This window comes from Scyliorhinus torazame, chromosome 4, assembly GCF_047496885.1.
Source record: "Scyliorhinus torazame isolate Kashiwa2021f chromosome 4, sScyTor2.1, whole genome shotgun sequence".
Lineage (NCBI taxonomy): Eukaryota > Metazoa > Chordata > Chondrichthyes > Carcharhiniformes > Scyliorhinidae > Scyliorhinus > Scyliorhinus torazame.
This window is the reverse complement of record NC_092710.1, coordinates 258241070-258257820: the sequence shown is the minus strand read 5'-3', so window position 1 is coordinate 258257820 and position 16751 is coordinate 258241070. Positions and strand designations below refer to the sequence as shown.

The 16751-nt window shown below is 46.5% G+C and overlaps 1 protein-coding gene across 2 annotated transcripts in view; it reads right to left on the bottom strand.

Annotated features, from left to right (window-relative positions):
- Positions 1-16751, bottom strand: part of LOC140410892 (interferon gamma receptor 1-like) — an 81681-nt gene that overhangs the window by 4441 nt on the left and 60489 nt on the right. The window contains exon 6 of one of the 2 annotated variants that reach the window (XM_072499663.1): positions 5603-5878. The exons of the other annotated variant lie outside the window; for it this stretch is intronic. Within the exon in view, the coding sequence (XP_072355764.1) occupies positions 5603-5878 (276 nt within the window). The remainder of the gene's footprint in view (positions 1-5602; positions 5879-16751) is intronic. 2 annotated transcript variants of the gene reach the window in all.

Below are 16751 nucleotides of genomic sequence, written 5' to 3'. Positions count from 1 at the left end.
AGGGCTTCTGTGGAGAGCCTAGGAGCTGAGTAGCCATCTATGATCACAGGCAAAGCAAACTGAGCATGCCGCCTCAGCGCGAGGGGAGTGGGCCTGTCTTCCCACTAACCACCCATAAACCCCAACGACTTCTGAGGGCTCTGGCCGTGCGGCTGAAGGCTATTGCTAATAGAGAATTGACAATCGTGGTTAAGTGAGCACTTCACACATTCCAAGTGGATTCCCATGGGTGGGCAGGTCATGTAGCATGTGGGAGTCATTGCCTAGCATCCCAATCAGACTGCGATGCCTGGACACTGTGCCTGAACACTGCGGGAGGCAATACCACCCACGCAGCAGCCAACATCCGAACACCCAGGAGATGGGACATGTCCATGGCTAGAGGGTGGGGGAGTGCAACAGGGAGGGGACCAGCACCTGGTCCAGATGAAGCTATGTGCGGGTGTCTGGGGCCTGATGGTATTTTGGATCCTGCAGAACAGGCCCTAGTGGTGCTGCTGGTAGGCCGGGCGGCCAGGCGCTGGAGGCGGCCGCAGCAGCAGCTTTTCAGATGCTCGAAGGCAGCGGCCCACATGCAAGGGCCCGCCCCACACCCTGAGGACCCAGCCGTCCATCAGGCCAGGGAGGAACCCAAAGGGGAAGACCTGTGACGGCCTAGGGTGTACAGACATCGCTGGTCATTTGAACAAATAATGAACCGCGCCTGCCATAGGAGGCTCTGCCTTAATAAGGAGATGGTGCAGCACCTGTGCCATGTCCTCGCGGACTTGGCACCACGTGGATGAGGACGACACACGCTCACAGTGGCTGTCAAGATCACCACAGCCCTGAGCTTCTACGCCTCGGGATACTTCCAGGGCTAGAGCAGGGGCCTTGTGGCATCTCGCAGCCCACAGCCCACAGGTGCATCCGACAGGTATTGGATGCCCTGCTTGCCCGAGCGGAAAACTATATAAACTTTGACACGTATCAAGCCCAGCGAGATGCCTGGCCAGCAGGATTCTCCACCATCATCGGGATGGCCCAGGTCCAGTGGCCGATAGACTGCATGAATGTTGCCTGCGCTCACCGGGCCATCTGGGAGTGCCCTATGTTATCAGGAAGAAATTCCACTACCTGAACATACAGCTCGTGTGTGACCGCCAAATGCAGATCACTCCATCCTGGGGCAGTCAGACATCCCCGGCCTCTTAGAGGACCACCCCAGGATGGGCGGCTTGCTGGTTCTTGGGGGATACGGGTACCCTGCTGAGGACCTGGCTAATGATGCCAGTATGGAGGCTGGAGTCCACAACAGAGACCCGATACAATGAGGCCCATGTAGCCACCCGGGCCGCCATTGAGCGGTGCATCGGATTGCTCAAAATGCAGTTCCGATGCCTCGACTGCTTTAGTGCTGCCCTGAACACATGGCCTGAAGGGTTGCCTGCTTGGTGGTGGTCTGCTGTATCCTCCACAACCTGGCACAGTAGCGGGACAACATGCTGGAGATTGGGAATGAAGACCATGTGCCCACCTCCGAGGAGGAGGAGATCGAGGATTAGGCGCCGGACCAGCCAGGGCTGGAGGACGAACCCAGGGAGGAACCACCAGAGGGGCAGGGCCACCTCAATCTCAACTGCTTCACTTAGGATATGGCCTGGTCCATCATCGCTACCTTTCTCCCCTCTCTCCCCCCGCCACCACCACCACCACTCCCACCCTCCTAGGATATGTGTAACATCACTCCAGGGTGCTGGAACTGAGTCGGCACCGTCAGCAGGTCACGGTCGAAGGCAGGATGGTAATGATAACCCGCAGAGAGCTGAGCACCGACATTCCTCAATCTATGTCATAATCTGACCCCTTCCTGTCTGCTGAGTGGTCACTCACACCCATCACCTGCATGCAGTGTGTCCGGTGAAGGGGGGGTGGAATGCAAAGAGAGATGGGCCACGGGTTCAGGGGTTGACCTGCATTGTGGAACAAAGTGACGGAGGCATCATACGGGTTGTCGTGAAGGGTTTTTAATGTGCGATAGGTGTTCAACAGTGCTCCACTCCCCCAATGGTGCTGCCCCACTCTTACCCCACCCCCACGTCCCTGGCACCCTCAGTGATCCGCAAACACTGCTAGAGTGCCAACCACAGTGGAGAGCCTGGCGCATGACTTCAGCAGCATTAGTGAAGGTGTCCAAGGCGTCGTGCAGTCGGTGACAGCCGTGGCTGAGAGCCTCAGCAGAATGGCCAACTCGCTGGGTGAGTTGTGTGGTGCTCACCAGATTGTGCCCCAGAAGCCTGACCACCACTAATGTTTCCCATCAAGGTGCATGCATCTGCGCTGGTGGAGGTTGGGGATGACAGCGGTGATGTGTCGATCATGGCATCCTCGGAGCTCTCATCTGAGGTGGTGTCATGGCAGGCAGGGGAGGAGCCACCCCAGATGTGCCGGCGCTCTTGGCTGGAAGACTTGCTGAGAATGGACATGTGGTCAGTGGGCGGGATGGATGGATGTGTACGGCATTAACAACTCACAGGTCCTCCGGATGCGGCCCAGTGGATGACACTTTGCCATTGAGGTAGATTGCGAGCTGGTTGGATTTAGCTGCATTTTTTCTCACAGACACAAGCAGTTTTATGAACAGCTTGGAAACAGGCAGAGAGAGAAAGCTGCCAGCAGTTGGTACTAAGCAGTAGATGAGTCCAAAGACTAATTGTGGAGTCACTGAGTAAGAAAGCAGTGAGACCCCATGCTTGATTTGACCTGCTCACAACAATGAGGAGCTCAAGAGGATTGATTGATGCGATTTGATTTATTGTCTCATGTACCGAAATACAGTGAAAAGTATTTTTCTGCGGCCGAGGGAACGTACACAGTACGTACATAGACAAAAAAAGAATAATCAACAGAGTAAGAGTTTTTGTAAGTCAGAACGGTGATAAGAGATAAAAGTGATAAGAGATAAAAGAAAACGGTCTGGGTGAGAGAGCTCGCAGAAGAGTCGCCATGCTCCAGTGGCATCTTGAGTAAGAGTTGGAGGGTCACATAGCCATAAGTCAGTGGAAGCCCCCCAAGAAATCTCACACCTCAGATAAAAGCAGGAACAGTGAGGAGAATTAAACTTAACCTCTGCGAATCCTCACATCTTTGAGAAACGGGCCCTGGAAGTGATGGAGGTGACCGAGGACAGAGCGGTCACCAATGCAGAGGTTGGCACACGCAACAGAGGTAGAGATTCCAACCAATTAACTTCAATTCCCAAACCTGATCTGAAAAGTAAATGGATACAGGGGACACTTTAAGACCTTCCCCAGTTTACTAGCTTTTCAACTTTCCTTTGGCCTGGGAAATCAGATTAATTATTTAAAACCCTTATGAAGACAACTGTAAACATCTCTTCTACACCTAGAAAGAGATGTTTGTGTCTGACCATCTTTTCCTTATAGCAAAATGATCCATCTTCAATTCTTCACAGCTGTTGCCTTGGTTGCTCGCAGTTAGAAAATGGAATCTCTCCTCCATGATTTTGCACCAAAAGCATGATGTCAGTGTAGCTGCCGGGCACGTGACCTACTCTCTTTCGCCTCTTCTGGCCGGAAGGCCACATTGTTCCATTCAAAAGCAACTTGCGGCCGACATTCTCAACTTAAAAGCCGGTTGCGGCTGTTCAGCGTTTCCCCCGCAATTGGGAACGCCACAACCCATCCGACATCCGCACTCGACCCGCAGTTTATTAATAATAATAATCTTTATTGTCACAAGTAAGCATACATCAACACTGCAATGAAGTTACTGTGAAAAGCCCCGAGTCGCCACATTCCAGAGCCTGTTCAGGTACATAGAGGGAGAGTTCAAAATGTCAAAATTACACAACAGCACATCTTTCGGGACTTGTGGCAGGAAACCCTACGCAGACACAGGCAGAACGTGCAGACTCCACACAGACAGTTACCCAAGCCGGGAATCGAACCTGAGACCCTGGAGCTGTGAAGCAACAGTGCTAACCACTGTGCTACCATGCCTCCCATTTGAAAAACCCTACTCTAAAAAATTACATTAGTCAGATGATCTACGCTTGACAAACCATTCCGACGCTCTTTGATGTACTGATACCCGTTTAATTGCTCATTATGTATTGTCTGTACAGTTACACAAGTTTTGCGATGAGTTATAAAATAGAGTTTGCATATCTTAGGTTATGCAGCCTTTTCTAAAATCACCAACAACTTGCATTTATGCAGCATTTTAATGAGTCACATTTTAGAGTCCTTCACAGGAGCGTAACACATCAAAAACTGGCAGCTAGTCAAGGAAGGAGATATTATGACAGGAGAGGCAACTAAAATCATGGTCAAAGGAGAGAAAAATTGAGAAATTGAAGGAGTTAATTCCAGAGATTGACTGGATGGATGAAGCATGACCACAGTGAAACAAAGAAAGCAAATGATGTACAAGAGAGGCTAGAATTGGATGAACACATTGGTGGAGGCGAGAGAAACAAGGAGACAGATCATGATGGATGCTGGGTGAGGTTTAGAATATAAGCAACAGTTTCCGATGAGCTCAGGTTTATGGGGGATAGAAGATGGCAAGCTGGATAGGTGCGTACTGAAATAATCAAGTCTGGAGGTAACCAAGACCTGGGTGAGGGTTTCAGCAGGGGGCTGGGGCAGGGGCATGGACACGCAATGTTATACAAGTGAAGTATGCTGGCGAGGATATGGAGTTGGAAGTTCAGCTCAGGATCATTGGTTTTGTTGATGTTATTCTGCATGGATTACGCATGTTGAATGCTTTGTCTATGTATACTCAGAGGTAATGTTCAACTTCACCTTCACCTATTTTAGAAGCAGACCGTGAACTGGCAGACCGCTCTGAAGGTTTTCAGGTACAGTGGCTGAAGTTGAGCAGTGCAGATGTACCTTGGGCAGCATTTGACTCAGTTGAGCTCGAATGGTTAATAAGAGTGTTGGCATTGTCCCAGTTCTTCCGCTGGTTCCAAACCAAGTACACACGCAGGGGAGAAAGAGTAGGAATGTTCTTCTGCAGTGGTGTGGATGAAGCATGCTCTCAGAAAGGAGATTCATTCTGTTAAAGGTTTCTATATCCCCAGGGAACATCGAGCAACTTGTTTTTTTTTTTAGAAAATATTTTATTGAAGCATTTGTAATTTTCACAATTTAACATGTTGACATTTCTAAAGAGCAACTTGTTTTTAAAAAAATGTTTAGGAGTAGATGGCACAGACAGAGGGGAAAGAAACTGCATCACAATCAAGAACTAGCATCAGATGAAGCACACGAGGGAGAAAAAATGAAGAGCCAGCCATAGACAGGAATTAACACAACATAAATGTACATTAGCTTGTTGCACTGAACGTGGCATTTTCATTCTTTGCGAATTTCATCTGTTCATCATTTGTAATGAAATCATAAACTTAAATGAAGAATGCATTTCAGAAGTTCATTATGAAGAATGAAGAAAGGAAAATGTTCTTCACACAGTTACTTCAATAGCTGAAGTTTACCTGCTAGGCAACAAGACTAAATATCTGTGCAGGAAACAAAATACAACCTTTGATCAGGCAACATACTAAGCACATTGCTCAATAGGGTATACATACCTCTGGAGGGATCAGTGTTGGCTTGTTGCGATTTGGAAACAGCTTCAGATTCCACCTCATCTCTGGAGTTCTCCAAATTCTCATCTTTCACTGGATACATCGTGCTCAAGTAGTCCTCGCCTTCCTTCTCATCAAAGTACTCATAATACTGGTCCCCATAATCCTGGTAATCAGGCTCCGGGTACACATCAGATTCTTTGTCTTCTTCCTTCCAAGGGCAATTCTGCTCTTCATTCAGGGCAATAATGTTCCTTGGGGTTGTCGACTTCCTTGAATCTGTCAAAATATTGCATGGCATTCATGAACGATGTTTGCCTTCACATGGTTGGTCAAGTGTTGGCCATGCGAAGGTCATTCTTTGCCAGCATGATGGTTTGTTTGTTATTGCTTACAGAAACTGACGCACATCTTCCTTCAACTTCCAGAAGGACTCACATCTCAGTGGCAGCAGGAAAGGAGAACTTCTAGATTAGTTCAAAATGTAATTAACAAGGTCAAGAATGGTGAGCACATTAAGAAGTCTCACAACACCAGGTTAAAGTCCAACCAGTTTATTTGAAATCACAAGCTTTCTGAGTGCTGCACCTTCATCAGGTGAAGTGAGGCAGGTTCACAATCACAGCTTAAAAAGGAGAGGCACAATTGCAAGATAATTACAGGCTGGAATGTGAAGAATAGTTGGAATTGGAGTCTTTACAGTAAACAAAGTGAGTGGAGTGAGTGACAATCATAAGTAATTGAGGCGTGAATTGTGTCAAGCCAAGACAGTTAGGAGGATTCTGCAAACCCGGGCAGTATGGTGGGGGGTACATATAATTTGGCATGATCCTGATTGAGGGCAATCTCATGCATGCGCAACTTGGCTGCCAGTTTCTGCTCGGCGATTGTTGTGTGTCTTCAAAGCCACCTTGCAGAATGTTTACCCAACGATCAGAGGCTGAATGTCTTTAACTGCTGAAGTGTTCTCCGACTGGAAGGGAACTCTCCTGCCTGGCGATTCTTGCATGGTGTCTGTTCATCCATTGCATGGTCTTGCCGATGTACCACACCTCAGGACATTCTCTCCTGCAGAGTATGAGATAGACAACATTGGCCGAGCGCACGAGTATGTCCCGTGTACCTGGTGGGTGGTGTTCTCACTTGTGATGGTAGTGCCCATGTCGATGATCTAGCATGTCTTGCTGAGGTAACTGCGGCGGGATTGTGTGGTGTCATGATGGCTAGGTAATTTGCTGTGAACAATGGTCTGTTTGAGGTTAGGCGGTTGAATGAAGGCAAATAGTGGAGGTGTGGGGATGGCCGCAACGAGATGTTCATCGTCATTGTTGACAGGCTGAGAAGAAGATGTCATAATTTCTCCACTCCAGGAAAATTACTGGAAGTGTTTGTCTTCTGAGGAGGTCAGGGCGTTTTTTCCACTGTGTCGCGTCGCAATTCTTGATCGATGAGTCGAGCGCCATATCCCATTCTTCGGAGGGTGTCTTTCAGCTTCTGTAGGAGTTTGTCATGGTCCTCCTCATCTGAAACTCAGTACCCATGGACCAGTTGAACCAGGAACATTCCTCGTCACAATGGATATCTCAGCACTCTACACCAGCACCCCCCATGACGACGGCATTTATGCAACAGCCTCAGTACAACCGACAACTGCCAATCTCCAGAATCAATCCTACAACTTATCTGCTTCATTCTGAACCATAACGTCCTCACCTTCGACAACCAGTTGTTCATCCAGACATACAGAACAGCCATGGCTTATCGCACCTCAATAAGCCAACATCTTCATGCACAAGTTCGAATAAGACCTCTTCAACCAATACTATACACTAGGTATATTGTTGACATTTTTTTCCTTTGTACTCATTGCAAAGAATCACTGAAACAACTACATGATGGCATCAACACGTTCCATCCCACCATCTGACTCACCATGGACTACTCTCCAGATGTGGTTGTATTCTTGGACACACGCATCTCCATCAAGCGCAGACACCTCAGCACTTCACTCTACCGCAAGCCCACTGATAACCTCATGATGCTCCACCCTAAACACGTTAAAGAAGCCATCCCCTATGGACAAGACCCCACCGTATGCACAGATCTGCTCAGACGAGAAGGAATGCAACAGACACCTATATACGCTGAAAGACGCCCTAGAAAAAACAGGATATGGTGCTCGATTCATCAATCAACGGTTCCGACTCGCCACAGTGAAAAACCATACCGACCTACTCAGAAGATGAACATGGGACAGAATACATTTCATCATCCAGTACTTGCATGGAGCGGAGAAACTACGACATTTTCTTCGGAGTCTTCGACGTGTCATTGATCATAATGAACATCTTGCCAAGGCCATCCCACACCTCCACTAATTGCCTTCAAACAACCACCTTACCGCAAACAGACCATTGAGTACAAAACTACCCAGCCTTCAGGAGAACAGTGACCTCAACACCACTCAACCGCTGCCATTGCAATCTCTACAAGACATGCCAGATCATCGACATCGACACTGTCATCACAAGTGAGAACACCACCCACCAGGTACACGGTACATACTCGTGCGACTTGGCCAACGTTGTCTACCTCGTATGCTGCAGGAAAGGATGTCACGATGGCGTGGTACATTACCGAGACCATGCAGATGCTACGGCAACGGATGAACGGACACTGCGTAGGAGTGTCCCCTTCCAGTCAGGGAATACTTCAGCAGTCAAGGTCATTCCATCTCGCATCTTCGGGTAAACATTCTCCAAGGCGGCTTTCAAGACATAAGACAACACAGAATCACCGAGCAGAAACTAGCCAAGTTCCGCAAGCATGGGGATGGCCTCAACCGGGATCTCGGGTTCAAGTCACATTACATGTAACCTCCACCATACGGCCCGGGTTTGCAGAATCCTACTAACTGTCTTGGCTTGAGACAATTCACACCTCGATTACCTGTGATTATCACTCACTCCACTCACATTATTTGATCATGTAAAGACTTGTTTACCTGTAAAGACTCACATTCCAACCATTCTTCACATGCCAAGCTGTAATTATCTTGAAATTGCGTCTCTCCTATATATGCTGTGATCGTGAACCTGCCTCCACTTCACCTGAAGAAGGAGCAGCGCTCCAAAAGTTTGTAATTTCAAATAAATCTGCTGGACTTTAACCTGGTGTTGGGAGATGTCTTACTGTGTCCACTCCAGTCTAGCGCCGGCATCTCCACAAGAAAGGGTATAGCTTAGTGACACGTCCATCACTATCGGAATCTGTGCACAAGACCAACCCCCTCATTCTGCTTTGTCAAGTCCCTCCATCATAGTACAGCTCTCATTCATGTACTTTGTGTACCCACTTATCCTTCTCTTTCTTTGCATTTCTTCACATCTCCATCCATTCATCCACTGCTGCCAATTATTGTTAATCCAATCCCGTGCCTGCACCTCATAGATGGAATGCATTTGATGAGGATAACTTTCAGGTGAATGCATACTATCACACTCACTCAGATCTACTCTTCTCATTACAGGAGGTTCACTGAGCAGGATCAGACAATGTGCAAAAGCACTGACAAACATTCCAAGCACATTGAACAAGAACGCGGAAAGGATAGACGATACAAGCATGAGTGGTTAATATCACAAGACATTGCAGTAAGGCGTTAAGTATCCAGTGAGTGTGTAGGATGTTACCATACTGCCATCAATTAACACTGACAACATGGCACTAACCGAGGACCCACAATCAGTCACTTGATGCTGCAATCAACACACATTGCAAAAGCTGCAGCTATACGGTGGCACAATGGTTAGCACTGCTGCCTCACAGTGCCAGGGACTCAGGTTCAATTCCGGTCTTGGGTCACCAGTTGTGTGAAGTTTGTACGTTCTCCCCATGTCTGCATGGCTTTCATCCAGGTGCTCTGGTTTCTTCCCACAGTTCAAAGTTGTGCAGGTTAGGTTGATTGGCCATGATAAATTGCCCCTTAGTGTCCAGAGATGTGCAGGTTAATTTATGGGGATAGGGCGGGGTGGACGGGAGAGTGGACATGGATAGAGTGCTCTTGCAAAGGGTTGGGACAGACGAGATGGGTTGAATGGCTTCCTGTAGTTTCTATGATGATAGGATTCTATGTTTTCTCCAAGCCGAGTAAGAATGTGGAATAACAGCAGCCTGACTGGGAACACAAAATTGTGAGTCCACCAAGCTTGTGTCCTCTGTGCACTCCTCTTACAGGAGTGAGACCATTGTTCCACAAAGCAGAAGACTGTCAAAAAACTGTGTAACGTCAATCACTCCAGTCAAAATAGTCCAAGCTCAACATGACCACATTCATCCTGACTTTGGATAACAACGTGACTGTCACCTTACATAGCTGCCTTAATCCTGGTTTTACAGTGTTGTTAGAATCTGCTGTTATACTTCCTAACCAGTCATTCTCTGCTAGGTAGGAAGGCCATGGATAAGAAACCAAAGTGTCCCCTATTCTGGTCCTTTGCATCATGGAAACCGCCATTATGTTACAGCCTGGAGGTTTATACAGAGGGAGCATCAGGTGAAAATTCTGGACTTTAGTGGGAGGAATAAGTAGGACTGCCCGAGAACAGTGAGGGCCCTTCTTGGGATACCTCACAGGGAATCAGAGGAAAAGCTCCTACAGAAATAATGATAATAATTTACTGCCTTTTTGTGCCTTACATTTGGGCAACATAAACAAGAATGAACCGTGAGGAATCATTTAACTAATGAATGGAAGATTCCTTCATATTGGTGTCCCTGGCTTGCCTCGAGTTGACGTACTAAAATAAATGAAAGTTGTATTGATAGGTATAATTCCAATGAGTGGTCTGGTTTGTGACTAAGTGGAATGAATTAATGGAGAGTCCCTTAGGTAATTTGAAAGTATTACATTTGCAACGTTCCTATTATAAAAAGGAAAGGTTTGTGACCAAGTGAAATAAATTAGTGGGTAATCACTTGGTAACAAGTTGAATACTGGGGTTAGGTAACACGACAGAAGATTTGGCCAGTATTATTGAGAAATATGCAGACAAGAATTTAGGAGCAGAGGTCTGAGGACAGGTAGCAGAGTAACACGAGTATAATTGTAAAGTCTTGATTATTCTGCAGCAAACCTAGAGAATAACTAGAATCACAGAATTGGTATGATGCAGAAAGAGGCCATTTGGCCCATCATGTCTTCATTGGCTCTCCAAACGAACATTATGGTTTAGTGCAATTCGCTGCCTTTTCCCCATACCCCAATATATTTTTTCTATTCAAGTAATCATCCAATGCCCCCATGAATGCCTCAATTGAACCTGCCTCCACCACATAATCAGGCAGTACATTCGAGACCTGAACCATTCATCATGTGGAAACGATTTTTCTCACATCACCTTTGCTTCTCTTGCAAATCGCCTTAAGTCGGTGCCCTCTCGTTCTTGGTCCTTTACGAGGGGGAACAGTTTCTCCCCATCTACAGTCCAGCCCCCCTCATGGTTTTGAAGAGAAGCAAATGGCAGCGATGAATAAGAACAGGATGTGTGAGGTTGTGAAGTTAAAGTAAATACAAATCAGCATTACGAGTCTCCATCTGAAATCATTTACAGGCTACGATTAAACTGCTGACGCAGTTTGAGGCGGAACGGGGAGAGAAGAAATTGATAAAACAATATCAAATTAAAACTGATGAACTGGGTGCTGTCCAGTCTCCTTAAGCAGCAAGTGGAAGACCAGAAAACTGCTAGAAAGGGAGGCAATCACGTGGTGTGTTGAAAACAGATTTGACTAACGTATTGATGATGGGTTTGAGAACAGGAAGGTCCAATGGGAAAGACACGACGACAATGATATAACAAACGTTGTGTGGGAATAGACATACATAAGGGAGAACAGGGTGACCTGAATGTGCACTGTGATAACAACGGCTTGAAAGATGATGATGCAGATTAAGGTAACAAAGGAAGATGCAAGTGGAGAATGTGGCAACTGCCACTGTACCATTTGACACTCTGCAATTAAAAGATAGCTCAGAATATCCAACAGATTAAACTGAGCGAGGATGTGCAAACCTGTATAATTGCAATAGAACATAGAATTGTAGAACAGTTATAGCACAGGAGGCCATTCCACCCATCATGTCTGTGCTATCTTTCTGCAAGAGCAAGTTATGTCATTGCGCTCCACTGCCTTTTCCCTACAGCCCTGCACAGCTTTCTTCTTTAGATAACTACAGAATTATCTTTCAAAAGCCACGATCAAATATGCCTCCACCACACTCAGGCAGTGCATTCAAGTTTTCCTCTCATGTCACCAATGCTTCTTTTGCCAATCAGCTTAAATCGGTGTCCTTTGGTTCTCAATCCTTTCACCAATGGGAAAATCTTCTCCTCATCTACTCTATCCAGACCCCTCATGTTTTTGAATACCTTGATGAAATCCCTGCACAAACTTTTCTACTACAAGGAGAACAGCCCCAGCTTCTCTAATCTATCTACACAACTGAATCCTTCTTTTCTGCACTAATGCCTTTGCATCCTTCCTGAAATGTGGTGCCCACAACTAGATGTGATACTCCAGTTGAGGCTGGGATGCTTCTGAACAAGTAACAGACTTGCAAAATGACTGAGGGACAAAAGGTGAAATTGGTGCTCCGGGTAAAAGTCTTTTAAGAGGTAGTGTGGAAAGCCATGGATCATGGGTCAGATTCTGATCGCAACATCCTAAAACGCCTCTGGAATGCAATCAGGAGACTAGTAACCCCTGAATGTGTTTGAAGGCCAATTATGGAATCACTATCAGGCAACCTTTCCTAATCCGAACATATGGGCGACACGGTTAGAACTGTTGCTTCACAGCGCCAGGGTCCCAGGTTCAATTCCCGCCTTGGGTCACAGTCTGTGCAGAGTCTGCACGTTCTCCCAGTGTCTGCGTGGGTTTCCTCCGGGTGCTCCGGTTTCCTCCTACAAGTCCCGAAAGACGTGCTTGTTAGGTGAATTGGACATTCTGAATTCTCCCTCAGTGTACCCGAACAAGCGCCGCAGTGTGGCGACTAGGGGATTTTCACAGTAACTTCATTGCAGTGTTAATGTAAGCCTACTTGTGACACTAATAAATATTATCAAAGATTTGAAGTAAGGCAGTGGATTCAATACTTGATGTACATCCCCGCTCGTGATGGATGTCCCACTGTCCACCCTTTCACCTCACAGAAAGGGATGATCAAATTATGGCTTCCCAGTCCAGCACGGTAGCATGGGCAGCACGGTAGCATAATGATTAGCACAATTGCTCCACAGCTCCAGGATCCCAAGTTCAATTCCCGGCTTGGGAATTCTGTCTGTGCGGAGTCTGCACTTTCTCCCCACGTGTGCATGGGTTTCCTCTGGGTGCTCCGGTTTCCTCCCACAGTCCAAAGATGTGCAGGTTAGGCAGATTGGCCATGCTAAATTGCCCTTCGTGTCCAAAAAGGTCAAGTATGGTTACTGGGTTAAGGGGATAGGGTGGAGGTGTGGGCTTGGGTGGGGTGCTCTTTCCAAGGGCCGGTGCAGACTCGATGGGCCGAAAGGCCTCCTTCAGCACTGTAAATTCTATGACTCTATGATTGACTCATGTGCCTAAAACCCAGACTGGGTCATCTCCTGGGTTTTGGCATTAGAAGAAATGCAGGGAATATCTGGAAAAGGACTGGTCACAGTAGAAAGGCCCAGTGTATCTAACATAATTGTCTTGGACACAATGGCAGAAAATGAGAATTGAATTACAAGCCAGATGTAGCCAAGTACTCCAAGCAGTAACAGAAGAGTCCAACAAGAATTTGAACGAAGGTTAAACAAGAAACGAGGACATGGGCAAGGATACAGTCTGGGGGCAATGTCTTTTGTCATTGCCATCAGCACCGTGCTCGAGTTAGTAAAGACATGTGCAGAAATTAGAAGCATCGTGGCAGCAAACTTAGTGGATGTGGAAGGCCAATCCCAACCACTCGGATAAGAAAATGCAAATGGAGATTTGGAAACTCAATCGCAGAAACTGTGGATGAATTGAAGACTGAAGACCCTGAAAGGGAAGAGAGGACATTTGTAGCAGACAAAACAACATGGAAATTTCGGGAATGGAAGTAGCAAGTTGGGAGCTGTGCAGTCAGAGGCAGTCATCGAGAGGGCATCACTGGAGAACGTCTGATGGTGAAACAATGAAACTCTGGAAATGGAAGGCAGAACATACAAATGCACAAATAAGGAGCAGGAGAGGGCCAATTCAGCCCTTGAGCCTGCTCCACCATTGAATAAGATCATGGCTGATCGGAAAATATTCACTCCGCCTAGCCCCGGTAACCTATCACCCCTTGCTTTCTATCCAGCTCTGCTTTCACTGCCTTATCAGGAAGTGCGTTCCAAAGACGCACAACCCTCAGAACATATTTTGCATAATATCCATTTTCAATGGACGACCCCAGTTCTAGATTCTTCCACATGAGGAAACATCCTCGCCACATCCACCCTATCAGAAACCCTCCGGATCGTACATGATTCAATCAAGTTGCCTCTTACTCTTATGAACTCCAGCAGATACAAGCCCAGCCTGTCCAACCTAAGACAGCCCACCCATTCCATATATTAATCTGGTAAACCTGAAGCTGATGAGAAAGTCAAAGAAATGAATGACCATACATGGAAAGTAGAAGCAGGAGGCGGCCATTCGGCCCTTTGAGCCTGCTCCACCATTAATTATGATCATGGCCAATCAAGTTCAATACCCTGATCCAGCCTCCCCCCATATCCCTTGATCCCGAAGAGCTAGATCCAATTCGTTCTTGAAATTATACAATATTTTGGCAACAACTACTTTCTGTGGTAGTGAATTCCACAGATTCACCATTCTCTAGGTGAAGAAATGTCTCCTCATCTCAGTCCTAAAATGTTTACCCCTATCCTCAAACGATGACCCCTAGTTCTGGACTCCCCCACCATCGGCAACATTTTTTCTGAACCAACCTGCCTAATCCTGTTCGAATTTTATTAGTTTCGATGAGATCCCCGCTCACTCTTTCTATAATGAATATAATCCGAACCAACTTTCTCCCCGCATTATGACAGTTCCACCATCCCAGGAATCAGCCTGGTAAACCTTCGCTGCACTCACTCCACAGCCAGAACATCCTTCCTCAGATACGGACACCAAAATTGCACACAATATTCCTGGTGTGGCCTCACTAGTGCCCGACACAATTGCAGTAAAACATCCCTATTCCGATTCTCAAATCCTCTTGCTATGAAAGCCAACATACCATTTGCCTTCTTTACTGCCTGCTGTATCTGCGTGCTTACTTTCAGTGACTGATGCATGATAATTGACTCCAACAACATCCCTACTACTGACGTTAGGCTCTCCGGTCTATAGTGACCAGCCTGAAGCAATTGCAACAAAACGGAGTCATATGAAATTGGAGCAGGACTTCACCATACAGCCCCTCAATCCTTCTCCACCATCCAACACAGTTATGGCTATCATTAGCCTTAACTTCACTTTCTTGTCTTCTCTTCATATCCTTTCATTCCAACATCTGGCTATCTGAGCCTTAAAAACACGCTGCAACATTCACAACTCTTTGTGGTGGAGCAATTCAAAGACATGGTACCCTTTGAGAGAAGAAATGTTTCTTCATCACAATCCTGAATGATTAACCCTTTATCCCAAGACTGTGTCTCATGTTCTGGATTCGCCAGCCATTGAAATAACAATGGTGTCTATCCCGTCACGCCCCTTCAAAATCTTGGTACATTTCAATGAGGTAATTTTGCATTCTTCTAAACCAGAGAGTGTATAGCCCCGATTTACTCAGCCATGTTCGCTGCTATGCCATGTTGCGCAGAGCACAGTGCATCACAGCTATTCTAAAGATTCTGACAGTGAACACTGAAACCTATCTGAAGCACATCTTCAGCATGCCGATGTCTTGTTGATCACACATCTGGTTCACTGCAGCACTGCTTCAATGGTCAGCGTGGTGACTGTTTTCAGCAGCCAATCATCTCCTAGCAGCCACTCCTTATGTGTGTGCCACATTCCTGGGAAGTTGTATTGAAGGTTTCATCCGGAGGCAGGTCTAAAAAGGTCAGGGAGCCTGAACTGCTACAGGATGAAAGCATCATTACAATTTCCCATGAATCTTGTGCACGCATACAGAAATATCTTTTAGTGATTGCACACCAGCTTCACATGTGGGATAGAAGCCCCTGTTGTTGACAAATACTCCTTTAGTGCAGTTTAGCCTACAAGGCTGCTTCAGCCGTTCAACTGCCACCTTGTTATTGTCTTGCTATCACTGGCAAGTTTCAGGAAGTTCAGAACACCCACAGACACAAATAACCTCATTCCATAAATCTGGCAGTTAAATTTGAAAAGAATGGGGAGACTTTGAAAAAGGAACAACATTTTGAAAGTCTGCAGAGATTGAAAAGAGACCGCAACTCAAGCCTGCATCAAGGCTACAGGAACAAGGTGTTAAATGATGGCAGGAAGAAAAGATGAAGTTAAGAGGAAACCTAAGCACACATTTAAGCAAGTTATGACATCCTTTGAAGGAAGTTTAAGCCAAGGTCGTACTACTTTAGATCGTGGTTGTCTGTTAACATACCTGCATAGCTACACGAGAAAGGAATAGGGTTGAAAAAAGTAGTGGGGGAAGGAAGCATAAACGGAATGGCATATTTCTGCGCTTTAAGTTCAATTGAATTCTATGACAAGCTAATCTGCCATTCACATCATATATTGATGATGCAGCTTCCTCTGCTGAAGCAAGATAACCTCAACCCTCTGCAGATGACGGGTGGGAGTGAGAGTGCTGGCAGTGTGTGTGCTGGCAGGAGGGCAAGGAGCACCTCATGCAGTTTTTTTAAAAAATTCGCTCATGGGACATGGGCGTCGCTGGCTGTGCCAGCATTTAATGCCCTTTCCTACTTGCCCTTAAGGGGGCAGTTAAGAGTCAACCAGATTGCTGTGGGTCTGCAGTCATGTGTAGGCCATGCCAGGTAAGAACAGCAGATTTCCTTCCCTAAAGGGCATTAGTGAACCAAATTGTTTTTACGACAATGGTATCATGGTCATGATTCGATGTTTAATTTCAGATTTTTATTCAAATTTCACC